Here is a 23,727-nt window from a genome sequence, read left to right as displayed (position 1 = left end):
TCTTTTTTTGAGAATTTGTTGAGTCTCCCCAATGTACTGCTCTTTACAATTTTCATTCTTACAATGTATGGAATAAACTACATTACTTTGTTTTTCATTTGGTAGCCTATCTTTTGGATGCACTAATTTTTGCCTTAATGTGTTTATCGGTTTGAAATAAGTAGGAATTTTATGTTGCCAAAGGACTCTTTGTAATTTTTCAGAAACTCCTGCAATGTACGGTACTGCTACTCCTCTCCTTTTAGAATCTTGAGAATTATTGGTTTCCTTCGCTATTATTTCTTTCTGACATTTGTTGAATGACCACTGAGGGTACCCACAGTTAGTGAGTGCTCTCCTGATATGTTTTGACTCCTTTTCTCTACCTTCAGTGCTAGTTGGTATTAGTTTAGCCCTAAGCTGGAGGGTTCTGATAACTCCTAGTTTATGTTGTAAAGGATGGTTAGAGTCAAAAAGTAAGTATTGGTCAGTGTGCGTAGCCTTCCTAAAGACTTCTTTTTTAGCGCTCTGTCCTCTTTTATAATTACTTTACAATCCAAGAAGGCTAGTTGGTTCTCTTGACTGTCCTCACGAGTAAATTTAATGTTGAAGTCTACAGAGTTGAGATGATCTGTGAAGGATTGAATTTCTTGTTTCTTAATTATGACAAAAGTATCGTCCACATATCTAAACCAGTGTCTAGGTTTTGTCCCCGGGAAGGATGCGAGGGCCTGTTTCTCCATCTCTTCTTAGGGATATATAAATGGGGCCGATACGACCAGTCAGACTTTAGTTCGCTGACGAAGCCTCTTGGATAGGAGGCGAAACGTCCGAAACCTTCACTTTTGTACAGATGACGGCTGAAGAAACGTTCTCATCGACTATACATTCAATGTATTTTGTTTTTACATTTTGTTTTGGTTCACCTTACAAATGAACTGTCGCTATTATGTCAATAGTTGCTTTATAAATTGTGTATTGTGGTCAAAATCGGGAGTCTCCCGACCAAATCGTGAATTTAATTTATGTCATACTATATGACAATTAGTCAAATAAAATAATGTCAGAAAATAAACTTGAAATAAAATAAACGACAACAAAAGAATATACATAACTGGACTAAATTATTTCCATCCCATGCAGTTTGGGTTGAAATCCCTCAAATGTGTCCATTAAATGAAAATGCTAATTTATGAAGTTAATAGTGTGAACATTATTCATGTGATTATTTCCAAAGCTGCTATTCATACTACACTTTAGTGTACTAAATTTGATTAAATGTTGCGTGGGCTTTTGATACTTACTCACAGCGAATCGTTGGTATTCGAACCGTTAACCGGTGTCTGTGTGGCATTGTTTTTCCCGTTTTCTCTGAACGCCGAATGAGGTGAAGTTATCGGGCAAGAGGCGTCTTCAGGAAGTAGCTTCCTTTTCGGCGTCCAATCACAGGAAAAGAAAACCGTAACAGCGCTTCCATGTTGGACCAGCCTCTGGTTTCTCATTCACCTGCCCCAATCTGTTATTTGTCTGCACACATTGACCGGGACCAACATGCTTTTACAGGGCGCTGCTCAGCGGAGAACGAACGCTTGCTGCATGTATTCCCCACTCTCCTCGACAAATGTATGAACCGCGGAATTGGTGAAATGTGGAACGCGAACGCAGGTTGAAAAAGGAATAACCGGCGTGCCTTAAAGCCGCGGCGGCAGTAAGTGATGTATACTATCTATTTGTAATCATTAGTCCTTGTTAGTTAAGAAGTACTGCATATTTTTGTTGCTCGCACTACATAACAAAATAAGCAAATAACCAGACTTAAGAAATTTCCATATAAGCGCGAGAGGGAAAAGTAATCCCAAGGAGGTAGTTCAGTGTTCCCCGATGACAAGAAAAAATGCTCTTCTGTTCTTTCCACAGATTGTTCCTCTATTTAATAATATAAACTGATTGATGTGTTATGTCACAAGGCACCGTACACGTAAGTGTTGTCATCAATGAACGAGTTTGTGCACGCAAACTGTTGGTTTTATCTCAACGCAATTTTCGTTTTGAATTATGTCAGTACCATGAATAATAATATATTTTCTTGGCTTCCTTGTTATATATAACGACCGTTCACTGCTAAAAAAATAGACGTCACAAAAAAAGCCTCGAATCCTCGACTGAGAAGAAGCCTGTCTTTTTTTTCCCTCCTCCCCCCCACAACCACCTCACGCGCGCGCACGCACGCACGCACACAAATACACAAACGCAAAGAAGCATGATAAAAGACCGTGTCACGGTCTTTTTTCACTAAAATTACGTGGCTCTACGTCATTAATGTGTTGTGTGGCGTCACATTTAATGCTCTTGTTTACAACAACCAGCAACCGCGGGTACCATAAAAAGAACTAATGGGGGTATGTGACTTTGTCTTCTATTTAACACGTTCTTGGTCAATATTGTACCAATTTGGCTAATATTGTTGATAGACGACATACTTGTGTTGGTAATTCAGAGACTTTTCTGTGATTTATAGCCACTAAAATCCCATAAATTCTAACCCTGCGTTCATCTTCAATGGCCAATTCACATCTCAGTCTGACTCACCACAGATTTGTGTGCAACAATCTACTGTAGTTTGTTCAATAATGATGTCTTCTCATTGATTTTCCTCCCTCTTGTTGCAGTTATGTTTGCAGTGACGGAGTTCGCGTCCTTAAATGATGTGCATCCAACCTACCGCATCTTGAAGCCATGGTGGGATGTCTTCATGGACTACCTGAGCCTGGTCATGCTCATGTTGGCCCTCTTTGCCATCACCATGCAGATCACCAAGGACCAGTTTGCTTGCCTTCCATTCATGGAAGATTCACAGGAGCACTCTGGAAATGACAGCGCACAGCAAGTAGCTGCCGCGACTACTGCCAAACCTATCACAGAGAAAGCTGTTGAGAATGTCCAGATTCTTTACCAAAGTGGCGAGCGGGTCAGAGAAAAGTGTTGTCATCAGCCTCAAGGACTGGGAATTATGACCAATTTGGATTTCCAGCAGTATGTGTTCATCAATCAAATGTGTTACAACCTTGTCTTGCCATGGTATTCCAAATTTTCCCCCTACCTCATCCTGATCAACACAATCATCCTTATGGTCAGCAGCAACTTCTGGTTCAAATTTCCCAAGACGAGTTCCAAAATAGAACACTTTGTCTCCATTCTGTGTCGCTGTTTCGAATCTCCCTGGACCACAAAGGCCGTGTCTGAAACGGCTTGCGAAGAGTCAGAGAAGAACAAGCAGAGGTTGAGCGGCACCTCCTTGACGCAGCAGAATGCGTCTTTGGAGGGCACAGAGCAAAGTTCAAGTTCCATGTCGACTTCCCCGGTCCTCGAAGGTGTTGTCTCGGCAGATAATCCCATCGCCGAAGCCCCGACGGCTACGATGCCCATCTTGGATAAAAAGGATGGGGAGCAGGCCAAAGCCCTGTTTGAGAAAGTACGCAAGTTCCGGGCTCACGTGGAGGACAACGATTTCATCTACAGGTTTTACGCAGCTCAGACGATTTTCAAAACGGTCACCTTCATATCCATGCTGTCGCACACCTCGAGTTTTTTGGTGAAAATTAATTTCATACACATCTGCGAGACTGACGTCAAAGCGCTGGTTGGGTACGGAAAGTTCTTTTGCACGCATAACATGGCCTTCATGTTAGACAAAGTGCTGTATTGTTACATCTCCCTCATGATCTTGTACGGGATAGTGTGTCTGTACTCCATCTTTTGGGTGTTTCGAGGACCCCTGAAAGAATATTCCTTTGAGAAAGTCCGGGAAGAAAGCAGCTTTAGTGACATTCCCGATGTGAAAAACGACTTTGCGTTCCTCTTACACATGGTGGATCAATACGACCAGCTCTATGCCAAGCGCTTTGGCGTCTTCCTGTCAGAGGTGAGCGAGAACAAACTGAGGGAGATCAGCCTCAATCATGAGTGGAACTTCAAGAAAGCCAGGAAAAGTGTGACCCGGAACGCGCAAGATCAACAGGAACTCCACCTTAAGAATCTGTTCGGGCTTCCTAACGTGGTCTTTGACCTCACCGACTTGGAGGTGCTTAAACTTGAGAAAATTCCCGAAGTGAGATTCACGGCCAACGTCTCTCAGATGACCAGTCTGAGGGAACTCCACCTCTACGAGTGTCCCGCCAAAGTGGAGCAGACGGGGTTCGCGTACCTCCGCGATCACCTTCACAGCCTTCACATCAGCTTCACCGACGTCGCCGAGATCCCCACGTGGGTGTTCCTGCTGAGGAATTTGCGACAGCTTTACATTACAGGCAATCTGAGCTCGGAAAATCACAGGATGATCGGTCTGGAATCCATGCGGGATTTGAAGCATTTAAAGACGTTGTGCCTGAAGAGCAACATCCCGAAATTGCCCGCCAACCTCACCGACGTGTCGCATCACCTGGTGAAATTAATGGTTCACAACGACGGCACAAAACTTTATGGACTGAACACCCTGAAAAAAATGACCAACCTCATTGATTTGGAATTGCACAGTTGTGAGCTGGAGAAGATTCCCCACGCCATTTTCAGCTTGCTCAACCTACAGGAGCTCGATCTGAAGTCCAACAACATCCACACCATCGAGGAGATCGTCAGCCTCCAGCATCTCAAGAGGCTGACGTGTCTCAAATTGTGGCACAACAAAATCCAGGCCATCCCGTCCTCCATTGTCCAAGGCAAGTCTTTGGAGGCTCTCTACCTCTCGCATAATAAGCTGCAGGCCCTGCCGCCGGCGTTGTTCAAGCTCCCCAAACTGCAGTACTTGGACTTAGCCCACAATTTTATCCAGGTGCTCCCGCCAGATATCGGTCTCCTGGTGGATCTGCTCCACCTGGACGTCACGTCTAATAAGCTGGAGACCTTAACCAAGAATCTGTTCAAGTGCACCAAGCTGAGGGTGCTTTGTTTGGGCCACAACGACCTTCGGGAACTGCCAGAGGCCGTGGGCGACCTGGTTCTGCTCAATCATCTGGAGCTGAAAGGCAACAGTCTGGAAAGGTTGCCGGCGCAGCTCGGAAACTGCCGCCGGCTGCTTAGGAGTGAGTTTGTGGTGGAGGATCACCTCTACATGACTCTGCCTGTGGAAATCAGGGAGAGCATCAGCCGGGATAGCAACGTCATCGGTACCGGTGTCTTATAGCCAGGGGTTTATACACCTTCAGTGTCCAGGGAAAACCCCCTTCATCCACCCCCTCCAAAAAAATCCGAACACCAAGTAAACAACCTCCCCACCGACACGATTGGAAAATCATAGCAACTGACGCCATTGCTTGCCGAATATAATGAATGAGACAAGATGGCGGCCAAACAAAAAGCAACTTTCCAACAGAGTGGCAAGGTCAAAAATGCCATAAGATGGCGCTAAATCTAGATTTATTTTTCTTTCGTAAAATATGGCTTTGGAAAACCCCCCTCCAAAAAAAAAAAAAAAAAAATAATGTCTGGCCCTTTAATTCATTCACTGCCAGACGTGGAAAAATGTGTCCACTCCAGTGCCAGGGTTTTTGTCATTGTCACTCGAATTCCAGGACCCACAGAATATTGAATTTTAGGAATACATAAAGATTCAATGCAGCGTAAGAAACCTTAGTCTCTCTTCTTTTAACAGAAAAAGAGTTAATTCTTAAATTATATGAGTCTGGAGTTATATGATAATAATAAAGATACAGTAAAGTCTCGTTATATCGATATCGGTTATATCGATAGTACCGCTTATTACGATACTATTTCTATGAACGCAAGGAGAAAATTACATGTGCACAGGATCGGATATATCGATAGTCCGGTTATATCGATATTTTTTCCGACTCCCGAGAATATCGATATAACGAGACTTTACTGTAATAATAATAATAAATACATTTCATTTCTAAGCGCCTTTCAAAACTCTCAAGGACATTTCACAGTCACGTAATTTTTTTTGTGCGGGTGAACAGCGGCAGCCATTCGCGCCAGCGTTCACTCTATATGAGCTTGAAATGAGGGCGGCTGTCCAAAATACAATGCAATACATACATATTGGTTTATATAGGGCTTTAACAACAGCTGAAGCTGGAACAAAGAGCTAACATGGAAAAAAAGGAAATGCTGCCCCATTGTGGAAAGAAAAAAAAAACATTGCCAGAGTCCATGGCCAGCGCTTTATCGGCACCCAAACAAAAAAACAAAACCTGAACAAATTCGGGAATGGCGCTCTCCAACATATTTTCAATTCCCTAATAAATTTGTGAAAAGCAGTGAATGAGTTAAAAGAATATACAGTATTCCCGAGTTTTTTTGCGGGTTAGGGGCCCCAAGACCGCCTGTGATAGACGAAAATCCGCAAAGTGGAGTTATATAATAATAACCCATGTGCTAAGAGAGGGGGGTGGACTGAAACCGCAATAAGTGAACCGCAAAGTAGCGAGCTATCATATTTCAGATTAAAAAGTTCAGAAGCTGTGTTTGAAATTAGTCCTGTTTCATCTCAAGTCCCCCATATTCGGGGTTCGGTATTTTAGCATGAATATTTGCAGATTTAGGGCATGCGTGTTTATGCCTCAATGATAAACGTATTGCTTTTTTTAACCATCTTGTGGCTTCTTGGCGTCAAGGGACTCTTGGAAGTGATTTAAAATGTTATGCCGGCATACGTAGTGCTTTGTCACCATCTTGGTGTATCAATATCCATAGTGCATCTGGAAAAAAAATCGGTTCTCAAATTTTTGACATGGGACAAATTTATCAAGTTGAGGGACTAAAACAAACAAACAAACAAAAAGCTATAAAATTATAGTGCTCCTTAGTTCTGTACCAAGACTTTTTCATTTGACTGAACTAAATAAATCACAAGATTTTACCTTAATCCACAATGCTTTAGATGTACACAATTCACTTGCATCAAGAAATCCATGAATGTTCTCGTATTCTGCTTTCCTCGACGGGGAAACACCTAAAACACATTTTCAACATGCTTTGAATGTCATCATAGACTCGTCTTCTACTTTGATTTCGAATTCTATATCAACATCAAAAATGTTTGCCTTTGTCCCCTCATTGTATTTTTTTTTTTGGTTTACTAGTAGAATGTATTAATTTGGAGTTACTGTATCACCTCTACTGAAACGTTCACAGCTTTTATGGCTCAATTAAAAAAAGGATACATAAGGTGTCATTTCTTAAATTAGGTCATCATTTGAAGTCTTGATCATGAAGAATTTTATACATAGTAGTGGAAACAATTCCACCGTCGAAAGGATCGTTGTGAATAATTTTATAGATAGTGGAAACAATCCCACCGTCTATATTATCGTGATAGCGAGATAAAATGACACGACGTGAATTCGGAATATCGTGTCAAAAAGCAATTGTAGTTTAGCTCGAGCTAGCATGCTCCAGGCTTAGGTGGATATCTTAAAGGACAACCGATGTCACTTTTTCGTTTTTTAACTGACATCAGAAAAAATTTATAGCATCTAAAATACCCAAAATGATGTTTTAGTCAAATGCAAAACACCAATAAAAATGACTTAAAGTGTTCAAAATCTGCAAAAAAATGAGCTGCGAATTGGGCATTTTCAGAAAGTCCCGCCCCCAGTTCACACCAAGACGTCTTGCATTGCTTGTGAATCAAAACAATGGCTTCAGATTCTGAGAATATGCTTTCTTGTTACACATCCAGTTATGAATATGATTCAAATATTTCTGAAGAGGAAAGCATACATGTTTGCAATCAACTAAAGAATTATATGTGCCATTTTGAGGCAACATTGGGGGAAAATCTCTTACCCAAAAAAAGAGGCACAAAATGGCGGCCTCCAGTGGTCACCTCCGCTTCCACAGGCTGATAAATTTCCTGTATGGAGCTTGGAGGCCCTCTTCTGGCGGCTTTTGGGTGCAACACGGTTCTCAGACCAAACATGTACAGCAAAATACATTGACGTGATGGAAAGACTGCTACAATGTGTCTTTTTTCGGTCGGGGGGGCGGTCCTTTCGTGACGTCACGTACGGACTCGTCACCAACTCAAAAACAAGACTTCCTGAATATTCAGAGCGAGTCTTAAAACGTAAAATATAGCTATATGCGGTGGAATCTTATTAAAATACGCTCAGTAGAAGTCATTTGAAGCCATTTTACAAATTATGGACACAACTTGTCCGGAGACGTCGGTTGTCCTTTAAATGTGAAGTTTGCCATCAAATGAGCCTTCGTCACAGTTTTGAGGTGTGAAAGTGAAAAATCTTTGGGGTGAACGTCACCGTTCTGTTTTATATGTTTCACTAAATATCCATGTTGACCCATTTTGGTCAGAAATCCGTGTTTTAGCTTAAAACAAATCATGTACTGCTGGTTAGCTAGAAGAAAAGTACAAACCAATCATACCTATCAATCTGCGAGACACTGACCTTACTAACTGCTCAATTTTTCCTTACTGAAAAAAACCATGCGTGTGTAATATTTCATTGCACAATCTTATTTATATTTCACATGTAAACATTAATACTTATAATAAGTTACAACATATTTCTAGCAATAATAAAAGTACAGTAAAGTATGTTATTTTTTTGTAGAGCATTGTGGCTTTTTTGCTGTGGACAAATTTGTCCACAGCAAAAAAAAAAAATGTTCACAGCAAAAAAAATAATTTGAATTTGTGTTCTTACGATGTATAATGTTTACGAAAAATATATGAATGATATTACGGCGAAGAAAAACAGTAAAACGTTTAATTTTAACTGATTTCAAAATAAAATTTCACTTGACCGGAACATGTCTTCTCGGAAATGTTGTTTCTTCGCTAGACTTTTCGCACGGACATGTTTTCTCCGTGGTCGACTCGCTTTTTAGGAGTAGCGATATTTGTTATAATTAACTTTACTGCTAATATTTAATGACAAAACAGATTAAAAAAATATCTCTAAACTATATTTAACCATTTTTGCGTTTCCCGTACAAATTTTATGGTATACCGTGCACATCTAAAAATGTGCAAAAATCGTCCGGAAAAATACGACTGGTTGACAGGTATGATAAATGGTCAGAAATCCGTGTTATACCTTAAAATAAACAATGTACTGATAGTTAACTACAAAAGTAAAAACCATCTACTGTTTGTTAAGTAATTTTTTAAGTCAGTAATTTGCTGTGGCCCTTGAGAGATACTACCGAGTCCCCATTGAATGTTCAAATTGTTAAAAAAAACAACAAATAAATCAAATCCAGTATAGGCTGTAGTAACAATGTTACAGTCCTGTGTACCTCGTAAACCGAGGGCCGACCGTGTGTTAACACTGTAATGAATGTAAATTTCTCCACTGCGAGACTAATAAAGGCAAATCCAATCCAATCCAATACTAATCAAACGTAGTGTAGCACCACCTACTGGTTAATTAGGGGAAAAACGTGAGGGGCTGGCTACTTCAGTCCACACTGCTCGTTTGTATTTCAATTGTCCCTCAAAAATAAATACAATCAAGCCATGAACCCCGACAAAAACATTATTAATAACAATGGTTCGGAAAAGCGGACTCGGAAACGAGCGAACCCGTTCTGTGAACAACAACCGACCAGCAGGTAATTGTATACTCGAGGAACAGTTAGCAGTTTGCTAGCCTATGTTTTGGGTGGGCAAAAAACATGTCGTACCCAGTAGTATTTTCATTTCTTGTTTAACTGATATGGCGAACGCATAGTGGGTGCTTTTTTGCTTTCGTGTCTGTGGAGTTGTGTGGCTAAACCCGACAAGCTTTGCTGCTAGCTTGATATGAGTTTGTACTGAGCGTGAACAAAACGACAAGCCGTGCCAAGTGACATACTTGTGGCCAATTATTGTAACATGTCACTTATCCTTTTTAATTGTATTACTTGTCAGAATCCCCGAGGATTTCAGAGCAAGTATGATGCGTATTTCAAAGAGAATCAACGCCGACACCAAGGGTACAATCGCGTCATCATCTGCAGTGGTAACTGGGGCAAAAGCTGCTCAACCTCGTACTCAGCCAGGTAAACATTCAAAATGATTTTTTTTCTGGTGTTAGGCCAGCATATGAGAAATGTCTCATGTTCTGAGTATTGAGGTAGAATGTTTGTGGCCACACAGAAACCGCTCAAGGTAAATTAATAAAGCACACTTCGAGATTCAAGTTAATCAATGTTTCCCCCCAGGGAACAACCAGGTTCTTCTTATAATAATAATAATACATGACATTTATAAGCGCCTTTCAAAACTCTCAAGGACACTTTACAGTCACAGGTCTTCTTTTCCTTTCGTCTTTTCCCTTGAAGGGGTCGCCACAGCAAATCAGTGTCCTCCATCTTCAGAGGTTTGATTGGCATGTTTGTTTTGGCCAAGCTTTTACGTCGGATGCCCTTCCTGACACAACCCTCTGTATTTATCCGGGCTTGGGACCGGCACACGAAGACATTGGCTTATGTTATGTTAGATAAATTAAAAAATAAATTAATCCTTTTCAAAAATATATCGATTCTAGATCAGTCATATATACAGTAAAGTCTCGTTATATCGATATTCAAGGGAGTCCGAAAAAATATCGATATAACCGGGACTATCAATATATCCGACCCTGTTTGCATGTAATTTTCTCCATGCGTGCATAGAAATAGTATCGATATAACCGGGACTATCGATATATCCGATATCGATATAACGAGACTTTACTGTATCTTTGAAAAGCCGGTCCCAAGCCTGGATAAATACAGAGGGTTGTGTCAGGAAGGGCATCTGAAGTAAAAGATTGTCCAAAACAAACATCAGAATCATCTTTATTGCCAAGTATGTAGAACGCACAAGGAATTTGTTTCCGGTCAAACACACTGCACTAGTATCATCATCAAAAAATTGCAAAGAGGCACTATACAAAAACATGCGAATCAAACCTCTGAAGATGGAGGCCACTGATTCGCTGTGGCGACCCCTTGAACGCAAAAGCCGAAAGGAAGAGAAGAAGATATATATCTTTGAGGACGCAAGAAAAATAAAGTTGTGTAGTTTCGAGAACACAAATTTCAAGTTAATAAAAAATATTTTTGACACTGAAGTGTGCAACTTTGACTTAGTTGTAAGCATAAAGTAGTATGTTTTTTTTGTGGGAAAAATGTGTATTATTTCCTGTTAAAAACTGCTGGATGACTGGTTTGTGCTACTCTGCGTTGGAGTGTGGTCATCATGGGTTTAATTCCAGGCCCCGGCGGCCTTCCTGTGTCCTGTTTGCATGTTCTCTCACTCCTCTGTTTTTTTCCGCAATAAGTTTTCCTGAGTCAAGACAATACTTTCTCTTAATTTGACTTGCAGTGCAACCAACTGCCCATAAATGGAAGTCTTCTTTTAAGATCGTCGGGTCAGAAAATCCTGAAGAGGGATCACAGGAGCAGAGCAGTGATGAAAGGTCAGATCCACGTGTTCATTATCATATGGTCTCGCCAAATACGACAACCAAACTCAATTGTCCTTTTAATCATACAAAATGGATAAAGAATACATGCGATGGAGTGTAGTTATATTGTCAATTGTGATCCATGTTTAAAAATAAAAACAGTTTAAAACTCAATAAATTCAAATCCCAAGGCCCTATAGCTCATCTCTCACCCGAACCATCAATCCCCCCCACACCCCCCTTGTCACCTACAGGACTGATATTTACGACCCTGTCGATCCTCCGATGGAAGACTTTCCCAAAGTCAACCTCTGCGACATAAGCTGCGAGTCCCCTCCTCAGCAGGATGACAACCTCGATTGGCAAAGGTCCCTCTCCAAGCTGGACAACAATCATGACTGTCAAAGCCGCCCACGGGAGCAGAATGGCGACATTAAGTGGCAACGTACATATCCGGACAAAAGCCGCCATGATTCCCCCGCGTTGAAGTCGGCCCGAGCGTTGGAAGCACACGTCTTCAGAACCAAGAGCAATCTGGATCGTTGTGGACTGTCTGAGCGACCTTCCACCAGCCCGGACATGAAATTGACAGAGCTCTCGCAATATGGACGCAGTCGAAGATCATTAAGTCCTGATAGCTGTAGTGGTGGCTTATCTAGCCTACCCTGTGCTACGCCTTATGGAGGCAGGAAGACCAATGAAAAAGAGACGAGCACGCTGGAGTACAGCCCTTTGGTATGGTAAAAAAAGCTCTGCCAAATAGTCAAAAATCACCAGAACATGCCTCTGAGACTAATCGTTTAAAGGACAACCGACGACTCCGGACAAGTTGTGTCCATAATTTGTAAAATGGTGTCAAATGACTTCTACTAAGCGTATTTTACAAAGATTCCACCGCATATATCTATATTTTACGTTTTAAGACTTGTGCTGTATATTCCGGAAGTCTTGTTTTTGAGTTGGTGACGAGTCCGTACGTGACGTCACTGAAGGAACGCCCCTGACCGAAAAAAGGACACATTGTAGCAGTCCTTCCACCACGTCAATATATTTTGCTGCACTTGTTTGGGTTCCAAGCCCTGATAAATACAGAGGGTTGTGTCAGGAAGGGCATCCGACGTAAAAGCTTGGCCAAAACAAACATGCGGATCAAACAAGCCGAAAGGAAAAAAGAAGAAGAAGAGTTTGGTCTGAAAACGTCATGTTGCACCAAAATGAGCCAGAAGAGTGCGACCAAGCTCCATGTAAGGAATTTATCAGCCTGTGGAAACGGGCTGATTAAATTTTGGACACTTTAAGTCATTTTTATTGGTGTTTTGCATTTGACTAAAAATATCATACTGCGTGTTTTGGGTATTTTAGATGCTATGAAACGTTTTTCTGATGTCAGTTAGGAAACAAAAAAGTGACGTAGGTTGTCCTTTAATTATGCCCAAACATGGCTCACGCAGCCCGTTTTACACTTTCAAGTGCTGATAACACGAGCATTGTCGAAACCAACTGCCTTATTTTCATCTTTTCAGATGATTCCTCGTGTTGGATTATCCTCGCCCATGTTGCCGCAGGACTCGGAAGCAGGTGAATACCAGTTTGATATTGATGAAAAAACAGGTCAGGTTCAGTATTTTCCGCACTGTAAGGCACACCCAAAAGCCTTCATTTTCTTCAAAAGATGACCCAGTGCCTTAAAAGCTGGTGCGCCTTATGTTTGAAGAAATATTGAACCACAACAGGTCTCGCAAAAACTTCTCAGCAGCCATTACTTCATTTTGCCCGTAGAAGAAGTAGTGCGCGGTGCATGCTGGGATTTATAAAACTGTGTTTCATTTAAATAATCTCCTAAAATTACTTGGCAGGGTGGAATTTTTTTTGATTTCACCATAATTTTCCATTTTTGGCACAATTATTCTAAATGGAAAATTAGGTGTTTTTTTGTTGCTTGTTTTCATATTTCTTCTTTTCCTTTCGGCTATTCACTTCAGGGGTAGCCACAGCAAATCAGTGTCCTCCATCTTCAGAGGTTTGATTCGCATGTTTGTTTTGGCCAAGCTTTTATGTCGGATGCCCTTCCTGACACAACCCTCTGTATTTATCCGGGTTTGGGAGCGGCACAAGAAGACACTGGCTTGTGTCCCCTTGTGGCTTACTGCACAAGCAACTCTATGAATTTAATAACGATGAATATGCTCTATAAAGGGCTCCAAACACAAAATGGTCATCGGCACAGCAGCATTCAAATAAAGTAAGACTACTCGACATTTGATGACAATGCTCTGATCTTACGGGTGAAATGGGCATCTCTTTCTTTACATTTTATCACAAACTGAACTATTCGCGCTCTATGCACCGGTGATACCACCCCAAAAAAACCTTAATATTAATTTAAGCTTCATAAAAATACATATCCCAAGAAATTCCATCTTTGTTGGAAAATGAAAGGACTGGTATTGAAACACATAAATTTGCTTTTAGATTTCAGTGCAATTTTTGTATTTAGTGTCTCCCCCCAAAAAATTGTGTATTTCTGAAAATTTTCTGGCCAAAATATTCCAAGTATATTCCATTTTAAAGAAGGGAGATTGTCACCAAGTATGATCACACCATGGAATATTTTTCAGCTCATAAAAATGCAGAAAATACGACTATTGTGCAATTTCTCTTTTTGTGTTTGACATCAAAAAAGGAACATTGTCAAAGTCCTGATAAATACAGTAAAGTCTCGTTATATCGATATCGGATATATCGATAGTCCCGGTTATATCGATACTATTTCTATGCACGCACGGAGAAAATTACATGTAAACAGGGTCGGATATATCGATAGTCCCGGTTATATCGATATTTTTTCGGACTCCCTTGAATATCGATATAACGAGACTTTACTGTATATGGAAAACCTTCTGAAACATAGGGAAAACGTTTTAAAATACACTATTATTTTTTTTCTTCTATCGCAGAACCAGTGCACAATACATGGATGACAAGAACGAAAAGACAAATGCCGAAATCTGTTCAAATGGACCAGTGAGTATGCAGCAAAAAACGTCAAACATCCCACATTACCCCCAGAGCCTGTGGCGCAATATACACGCCAATAAGAATAGAGGAGGCGAACTCATGTGACGAGTAGAATGGCTTGCAGTTGAGAGACAGCGATTCCAAGTCGGATTGGATTGGATTTACCAGCAGTAAAGTGATGAAAGGAAGAGGAAAAGAGAGAAAGAAGTAGAAAAACAAAATACAGAACCTGTTGGAAAGACAGCCAGTCTTGCAGAGCCATCTTGAAGTCAAAAGAACAAAAAAAAAACAACTAAATTACAAATAATATGACAACACATGACACACATTAAGAATACATGCGTTGGAGCATAGATACATTGTCAACTGTGATCCATGTTTAAAAATAAAAGCTCCGTTTCAAACTCAATAAATTCAAATCCGAAGGCCATGTAGCTCTTCTCTCACCCGAACCGTAATCCACCCCCTCCCGCTTTATCACCTTCAGGACCGATATTTATGACCCCTTCGATTCTCCTATGCAAGACTTTCCCAAAGTCAACCTCTGCGAGATAAGCTGCGAGTCCCCTCCTCAGCAGGATGACAACCTCGATTGGCAAAGGTCCCTCTCCAAGCTGGACAACAATCATGACTGTCAAAGCCGCCCACGGGAGCAGAATGGCGACATTAAGTGGCAACGTACATCTCCGGACAAAAGCCGCCATGATTCCCCCGCGTTGAAGTCGGCCCGAGCTTTGAAAGCACACAACTTTACCCCCAAAAGTAATCTGGATCATTATGGGCTGCCTGAGCGACCTTCCACCAGCTCAGACATGAAATCGACAGAGCTCCCACAACACGGATGCGGTCGAACATCATTCAGTCCCGACAGCCGTAGTGATTGCTCAACTCCTTCCGGAAGCAGGAAGGCCAACGTAGAAGAGATGAGCACGCCGGAGTACAGCCCCTCGGTATGGTAAAGACGCTCTGCCAAATAGTCAAAATGACCATAACATGCCTCTGAGGCGAATCATTTAATTATGCAGCCCGCTTTTCACTGTCAAGTGCTGATAACACGAGCATTGTCAAAACTGCCTTGTTTTCACCTCCGCAGGCGAGCCCTCGTGTTGAATTATCCTCGCCCACGTTGCCGCAGGACTATGACGTCAAGGAGGACTCATTAAAAGCAGGTGAATACCAGTTTGATATTTATAAAAAACAAACAAAACAAGTCATATACTATATTTTCCGGACGATAAGGCGCACTCAAAAGCCTTAATTTTCTTCAAAAGATAACCCCGTGCCTTATAAGCCTTAATAACTATAAGTCATAACAGGTCTTGCAATTACTGTCAGCAGCCACCAACTCCATTTCAACCCGTAGAACAATTGGGTGGTGCATGCTGGGCATACAAACTATTTTTCGGGATACACACTGAGCGCCACAATGAGTGATGTGTCGTTCGCAAACGAGCCCATTCTCCTAACAAGAAAATGGCAGCCGACTGTTTTTGTCTTCTATTCCCCGCCCCCAGTCTTAGGTTAAAGTCACGTGATTGGTCAAGAACGCAGCAGTGAGGGGGGTGGGGTGGTTTACAGACAAAGAGAGAGTGAAGCTGTTCTCCAAAAAGAAAATGTCTGCCGACTGTTTTTAGCCTCTATTCCCCGCCCCCAGTCTTCAGTTAAAGCCACGTGATTGGTCAAGAACGCAGCAGTGAGGGGTTGTGGTTTCAACATTAAAGAGACAGGCAGACGACAGTGAGAGAGTTTCAACTTTGATAGTTCAAAGGCAGAGTGTAGACTGCAAGGTTAAGATATCCCATCAATCAGGCTCCACAAAAACCTGCATAAGCCATCTGTACACTTCATGCTAAAAGCTATCAACCCAGCGAAACAGAACACAATTGATGAGGAACTAGATAAAATTATCGCAGAGAAAGCATCCACAAGGGATTATTCCTCAAGATGGTTCAAGAGGCTACGTTCCTCATCAAGTGTTTAATGCTGAGGAAATCGGCCACTCCATTCCATCAAGCCATCGACCATCACAAAGGTAAATAAAACCACTTCATTATACAGTACAGTTTATTTCTTTAATTATAATACCATAGCACATTTATTATACAGAAAATACGGTATATTTTGTGTAGTTTTAAGGTTTAGAAAATTAAAAACTAGAAAATTATGTTTTATGGGGACCTGGGAATGGATTATTCTCATTTTAATGGTTTCCTATGGGAAATTAATTTTTGGGATACACACTTTTCGCCTTACACACTCTGTCTGGGAACCAATAATTATTAATTTCTGAAATTTTTAAGGACAAAATATTCCATGAAAACCTCTAAGGAACAAACGTTACAAAGAAGGCAGATTGGTAATCTCTGAGAATTATATTGATTATTGTATTGTCAACTCTGATAACACCATGTCATATTTTTGAGCTCATAAAATGCAGAAAATACCACATATTCTACAATTCTGAAATTTCTATTTTCATGTTTGACATCAAAAAAGGAAAATTATGTCAATCTCTATGAATGGAAAACCTGTCGAAACATGTCATTCATTGAAGCTGCGCCTTGTAATCCAGTGCACTTTATATATGGAAAAAGTTTCAAAATACATTATTCATTTTTTTCCCTCCATCGCAGAACCAGAGCACAATGCATGGATGCCATTAACAAAAAGACAAATGCGAAAATCTGTTCAAATGGACCAGTGAGTATGCAGCAAAAACCATAAAACATCCCGCATTAGAGTCGCTCCCCAATTTACGAATGAGATATATTTTGAACAGTCGTTCGTAAAGTGAATCCGTTCTTAAATTGCTTCTGTGCTATATTTTGTATGGAATATATGTTTCAGGTTCATCTAAGTATTTTTTAAGACTTTTATAAGTTACCTGCATTGGTTTGTACTGAAAAATAAGCAGTTCATAAAATATATGTTGGATAAAGATATGAACATGTACAACAGGAGAGAATACTCCATGTTACTACAAAAATGTTAGTATGTACCGTTGTTCGTAACTCGAATGTTCATAAGTAGGGGAGCGTCTGTACCCCCACCCTAATCTATTTCCCTCTATTTTTTGAACCCAAACAATGACATCATTGTCTTTTCCAGGATAACCATCAATTGTGACCTGTGCGATGTCGAAGTCAGCAATGGGCAGGAGCTGGAGAAACATCTGCAAAGTAAAATTCACTGGGACACCATGGAGCACATTCAGGAGGAGAATGGCTATGACGATAATAGCGTCGCCTTCCTGCAGGTGACGCATTTGCGGCGTTTCTGTTTTCAACCTCTGGATTCCACAACCTCTTTGTGTTGTTAAACTTACTGTATTTTCCGGTGTATAAGTCCTTTGCACCATTGACACATTTTGACAGCCAGTCGTGCAACTTTGTAACTCCACTGCGCCAGGTCCGACGCAATTCTATTACGATTAGCGCATATTTCTAGAATCTAGATGATCCGCGTAACATATCACATACTTCTGTTAAAATAGCTAAAGAAACAAATTTAGTTAAACAACAATTGACAACTGTTCGGTTTCCTTCAGAGGTTTTAACTTTCGTCGTCTGCCATTTTGCCCTATCGATATTGAGCCATAATAATAATAATAATACATTTCATTTATCAGCGCCTTTCATAACTCTCACAGTAACTTTACAGTCACCGGATCAGTTTTTTTGTGGGTGAGCAGCAGCAGCCACTTGCGCCAGCGTTCACTCAACCGGGAATAACGCAAATAGATCAAGTTAGCTAGCTAGCTAATAGATAGCTAGCCAGCTCGTTAGATAATATTGATTCATATAGCGCTTTAACAACAGCTGCAGCTAGAACAAAGTGCTGACACAATAAAGGGCAAATGCTGCCCTCTCGTGTATATTTAAAAACTTTTTCTATACACAAGGTGCACCGCATTATAAGGGGGCACCTTCAACGAATGACATATATTAAAATATTTTCCATACATAAGGTGCACCGGATTATAAGGCGCATGGTCATTGGTCAGCTTTTGAAAAAAAAAAACATTGTTTGAGGTGCGCCTTATATTGCAGAATATACGGTAATTCCTAAGTTTAATGGGTCTGTAGTTATTTTAGTTTGAAATGGGGGCGGCTGTCCAAAATGCAATGCCATACATACATATTGGTTTATAGAGCGCTTGAACAACAGCTGAAACTGGAAGAAAGCGCTAACACAGAAAAAGGGGAAATCAAAGTCAAGGTCAGCTTTATTTTCAAATATGCTCCCCTCTTGTGATACAGTAAAGTCTGGTTATATCGATATTCTCGGGAGTCGGAAAAAATATCGATATAACCGGACTATCGATATATCCGATCCTGCGGCATGTAAATTTTCTCCTTGCGTTCATAGAAATAGTATCGTAATAAGCAGTACTATCGATATAACCGATATCGATATAACGAGACTTTACTGTATATTTAAAAACGTTTCCTATACATAAGGTGCACCGTATTATATGGGGCATCTTCAACGAATTACACATTTTAAAACATTTTCCATTCATAAGGTGGACCGGATTATGAGGCGCATGGTCAGTTTTTGCAAAAAAAAAAAAACAACGTTCTTTTAGGTACGCCTTATATTGCCGAAAATATGGTAATTCCTAAATTTAATGGGTCTGGAGTTATTTTAATCATAATAATCCATTTCATTCCATTCAAGCGTCTAAGCGTAAAAGTCAGAATTCTCACTTTATTCTCAGAATTCTCACTTTAAAGTTTGCGTAGCCTTCCTAAAGACTTCTGACCAATACACACTGCACACTGACCAATACTTACTTTTTGACTCTAACCACCCTTTACAACATAAACTAGGAGTTATCAGAACCCTCCAGCATCGGGCTAAACTAATACCAACCAGCACTGAAGGTAGAGAAAAGGAGTCAAAACATATCAGGAGAGCACTCACTAACTGTGGGTACCCTCAGTGGTCATTCAACAAATGTCAGAAAGAAAGAATAGCGAACGAAACCAATAATTCTCAAGATTCAAAAAGGAGAGGAGTAGCAGTACCGTACATTGCAGGAGTTGCTGAAAAATTACAAAGAGTCCTTTGGCAACATAAAATTCCTACTTATTTCAAACCGATATACACGTTAAGGCAAAAATTAGTGCATCCAAAAGATAGGCTACCAAATGAAAAACAAAGTAATGTAGTTTATTCCATACATTGTAAGAATGAAAATTGTAAAGAGCAGTACATTGGGGAGACTCAACAAATTCTCAAAAAAAGACTTTATCAACATCGCAGGGATAATACTAGTGGGCCTCAATCGGCAGTACATTTGCACCTAAAAGCTACTAACCACTCATTTGACGACAATGAGGTTAAAATCTTAGCGAAAGAACATAGATGGTTTGAAAGGGGGGTAAAAGAGGCGATTCTTATAAAACAACAAAATCCTTCATTAAACCGGTCTGGTGGTGTGAGGTTCAATTTGGATCGTTCATACAATAGCCTGCTCAGGCAAAACAGGTTAGGCAACTTTCGCAATGCTGATGAGGGTCGTTATGCTGATGAGGTGATACCGGGGGGAGTGGGTGTAATAGGCCAATCGTTAGTCAGGAATGTAGGAACAATCAGTGGGGCCACAGAGGGGGGTCCCGCGCCTCCCCCAACCTGAGAGTAGGGACCTATTATAGCTGTGTCCGGCGCCACCAGGTCTGGACATTAGGGATATATAAATGGGGCCAATACGACCAGTCAGACTTTAGTTCGCTGACGAAGCCTCTTGGATAGGAGGCGAAACGTCCGAAACCTTCACTTTTGTACAGATGACGGCTGAAGAAACCTTCTCATCAGTCTAGTATACTTCGGCAATCTAGTTAAATTGGGCCCTATAAATGTTAGAATGTGGCCCCTTTTTTAATTTCCCAGATGCATCCCTGCATGCCCCATCGTAAAAACCCACAAGGAAGTTTACTTTCAAACAATTTTGTATGATTTACAGATTATTCCACTTCAGGGAGGGGAAAAAACAACACAATTTAAAATCATGTCTCGTGTCATGTCAAGTCTTCTTACAATTTAATTTCTGTACGTCATTTTGCGTCTTTCTTTTCTCTAATGCATATTTGCAGGATGTGATGCTGTATAAAAGCATCAAGTGCAGTCGACCCATCGATTACAGCACTCTTCAAGGTACAGTATTCATTAACTCGACGGGACTAAATACCCTACTTCTGCCACCAAGTGAAATATATTTCATTGTTCTACCCGACACTATAATCACAGTCACAGATGAACAAAGGGATGTTATTTGTCGAAAATACACGATTTCCAGAGCAAATAATTGATCATTTCCTTCCAATAAAGCGTTTGGTCTTTTTTTTTTTTTTTTTTTTTTGTGTTCAGATCTGGAAGAGAACGACCACATGACAAAGGTGTCGTTGTTCCACTGCGCGGCGTGCCAGGTGCTGGTATCCACGGCGGCGATAGCTGTGCAGAATCACATTATGTCTTCGGAACACATCTCCAACAACAAAGTAGCGATTAACCCGTCATCATTTTGGGACGTGATTGCGGAATGTGAACTTTTTGTTGATTTCTTGTAGGAATTCGAAGCGCAACAGCGACACGCTTCACTCGCCAAAGCTGATGCCATCTTGTCAGAGTTGAGGCCTCAGTTTGAAAATTTCGTGAAGGTATTTTATTTACATTTTTTGTATTCATCAGTCAGTCACATTATGTTTGCAGTTGAGTATTCTTGATATCTATAGTTGTCTTGTGTTTTTGTTTCACTGACTTAAGTGGACACTTCAGAATCAGCTTTATTACCAAGTATGTAGAACACACAAGGAATTTGTCTCCGGTAGAACACGCTGCACTAGTATCATCATTAAAAAAAATTGTAAAGAGGCACTATACAGTTATATTTGGGTTACTGTTTAGAGAGTTAATGGCTTGGGGAAAGAAGCTATTTAAAGGACAACCGACGTCACTTTTTTGTTTCCTAACTGACATCAGAAAAACGTTTTATAGTATCTAAAATACCCAAAACACGCAGTATGATATTTTTAGTCAAATGCAAAACACCAATAAAAATGACTTAAATTGTCCAAAAACTACTTCAAATTGAACCCGGAAGTGGCCAGTTTCAGAAGGTCCCGCCCCCTTGTTCGTGGTGTCACCCCAAGACGTCTTGCCTTGCTGGAGAATCAAAACAATGGCTTCAGATTCGGAAAAGATGTTTTCTTGTTACTCATCCAGTTATGAATATGATTCAAATAGTTCTGAAGAAGAAAGCATACATGTTTGCAATCGATTAAAGAATTTATTCCGGTCATTTTGATGCATCTGGAGAGAAATATAGTGACAAAAAAAGTTTTATTTACCTTTTTGATGGTTGTTGATGGCTTATGGAAGGACAGTCACCTTCCATAAGGACTGTTGGTAACTTAACCTCTGGTGCTGTTCGGTCGTGTGCCTCCGCTGAAGATCACTCCGCCAGCCGTGGTGGGTGTGTATTATGAAAATAGTGCTTATTATAAGGTTTAATTTTCATAAATTTGACGTTTGTAAGACAAAAAGTTTGTAAGTTGAGGTCTCACTGTACTACACTGTAGAAGTCTTGAAGCAACACACAACAATTCACCATCGCGTTATGTGTTTTCTTTCTAATTTCGACATCAACACGGATCAACACGAAGTTTTCAGACCAAACAAAGTACCACAAAATGCATTGACGTGTTGCAAGGTACAGTATGTCCTTTCTCGGTTAGGGGCGTTCCTTCAGTGATGTCACGCACGGACTCGTCACCAACTCAAAGACAAGACTTCCGGAATATACAGCGCGAGTCTTAAAACGTAAAATATAGCTATATGCGGTGGAATCTTTGTAAAATACGCTCAGTAGAAGTCATTTGAAGCCATTTTACAAATTATGGACACAACTTGTCCGGAGTCGTCGGTTGTCCTTTAAATGTCTGCTGGATTTGGTGCACATGGATCGATAGCGCCCGCCTGAGAAGCATAGCTGGAAAAGGTGGTCCAGTCAGATTTTCCGCACCCTAGTTTTGATTCTTGCAGTGTGCAAGTCCTCGAGAGTTGGTAGGGCTATGCCAATGATTGTTTTTCCGCCATCCTATCTGTCCGTTGAAGTCAGATTTGTTTCCATTTTTGTGGCGCCCCCGAACCAAACGGTGATGGAAGAACACGGGATTGATTCAATGACAGCCGTTTGTCCTCATTAGTAAGATAATACGACGAGAATGACCGGTAAATGTTGATTTGTATAATTTTGTGTCACGGGTAGTACTTATAGCTCAATTGTTAACGAGTGCAGTTTTGCCTCACTGGAAAATACTGAACGTAATTTCCCGACTAGCAAAGTCAACAAACGTCCTATTAGATGGACCTCAAGATGGATGTCAAATAAATGCTCCAAATGCTTTCCAGCCCAAATTTTATCTTTTCAGACAAATCCGTTGATGTGCAATCGTTCAAGTTTCGTTACTGCAAATTTTTGTTATCAACATTAACTATTCTATTTTTTTCTCCCCCTTTAGGGTTTCAGCCAATTCGAATGAAAACGGCCCATGAACGAGAAAACTACACCTGGTGCGACGTGGCAAAAGTGGACAACAAACTAACTTCCCCATCATAATCGCCACACATGTCAACGCTTTTGCAGACTGTCGGAGCTATATAGAATGAAGCCTGAGCCAACCTTGATGACACAAAAAAAATACCATCAATGAGGTACCGTCCACTTGTGCATTTTTTTATTTTGAACACAGCTGTATTAAACCATGTGATATAGTACATTTGAAAATTAAATTATTTTAAAACTGTTTCATCACTATCGTCAACGATGTGTCACGTGTGTGAACAGCACTGGGTGTTACTTAGGAACAACCGACGTCTCCGGACAAGTTGTGTCCATAATTTGTAAAATGGCTTCAAATTACTTCTACTGAGCGTATTTTACAAAGATTCCACCGCATATAGCTATATTTTACGTTTTAAGACTTGTGCTGAAATTTCCAGAAGTCTTGTTTTTGAGTTGGTGACGAGTCCTTACGTGACGTCACTGAAGGAACGCCCCTGACCGAAAAAAAGGACACATTGTAGCAGTCGTTCCATCACGTCAATGCTTGTTTGGTCTGAAAACCTCGTGTTGCGCCAGAAGAGGGCGTCCAAGCTCCATATAAGGAATTTATGAGCCTGTGGAAACGCAATACACTGTCATGTCTACAAGAGATCGCCATTTTCTGCCTCTTTTCTGGGACGCTATATTGCAGTCCAGATTCCTCAAAATGACACAGAATAAATTCTTTAATCGATTGCAAACATGTAT

At 40.7% G+C, this 23,727-nt stretch overlaps 2 protein-coding genes across 2 annotated transcripts; both read left to right on the top strand.

Moving 5' to 3' along the window:
* The first annotated feature begins 1,485 nt into the window (after positions 1–1,485).
* Positions 1,486–8,750, top strand: lrrc8da (leucine rich repeat containing 8 VRAC subunit Da). The gene is made up of 2 exons (XM_089008851.1): positions 1,486–1,687; positions 2,649–8,750. Exon 2 carries the CDS (start codon positions 2,651–2,653, stop codon positions 5,156–5,158), a length of 2,508 nt encoding a protein of 835 aa, XP_088864977.1. The 5' UTR covers positions 1,486–1,687; positions 2,649–2,650; the 3' UTR covers positions 5,159–8,750.
* Positions 8,751–9,174: 424 nt separating this feature from the next.
* LOC148891476 (uncharacterized) lies at positions 9,175–23,075 on the top strand. Its single transcript, XM_089008817.1, has 14 exons — positions 9,175–9,573; positions 9,872–10,002; positions 11,312–11,405; positions 11,648–12,128; positions 12,917–12,971; positions 14,351–14,417; positions 14,899–15,361; positions 15,505–15,580; positions 17,045–17,111; positions 17,520–17,667; positions 20,510–20,570; positions 20,784–20,914; positions 20,984–21,073; positions 22,937–23,075. Exons 1-14 carry the CDS (start codon positions 9,479–9,481, stop codon positions 22,955–22,957), a joined length of 1,980 nt encoding a protein of 659 aa, XP_088864943.1. The 5' UTR covers positions 9,175–9,478; the 3' UTR covers positions 22,958–23,075.
* Positions 23,076–23,727: the final 652 nt, after the last annotated feature.

Source organism: Hippocampus bargibanti, linkage group LG11, assembly GCF_051943395.1.
Source record: "Hippocampus bargibanti isolate YZ-2025 linkage group LG11, ASM5194339v1, whole genome shotgun sequence".
Classification (NCBI taxonomy): Eukaryota; Metazoa; Chordata; class Actinopteri; order Syngnathiformes; family Syngnathidae; genus Hippocampus; species Hippocampus bargibanti.
The sequence above is the reverse complement of the archived record's forward strand: the minus strand, read 5'-3'. Positions and strand labels throughout refer to the sequence as shown.

Coding starts and splice junctions, on each gene's coding strand:
- lrrc8da (XM_089008851.1), top strand. CDS start 2,651: ATGTTTGCAGTGACGGAGTTCGCGTCCTTAAATGATGTGCATCCAACC.
- LOC148891476 (XM_089008817.1), top strand. CDS start 9,479: ATGAACCCCGACAAAAACATTATTAATAACAATGGTTCGGAAAAGCGG. Junction 10,003..11,311: donor TCAACCTCGTACTCAGCCAG/GTAAACATTCAA, acceptor TTTGACTTGCAG/TGCAACCAACTGCCCATAAA. Junction 11,406..11,647: donor GAGCAGAGCAGTGATGAAAG/GTCAGATCCACG, acceptor TGTCACCTACAG/GACTGATATTTACGACCCTG.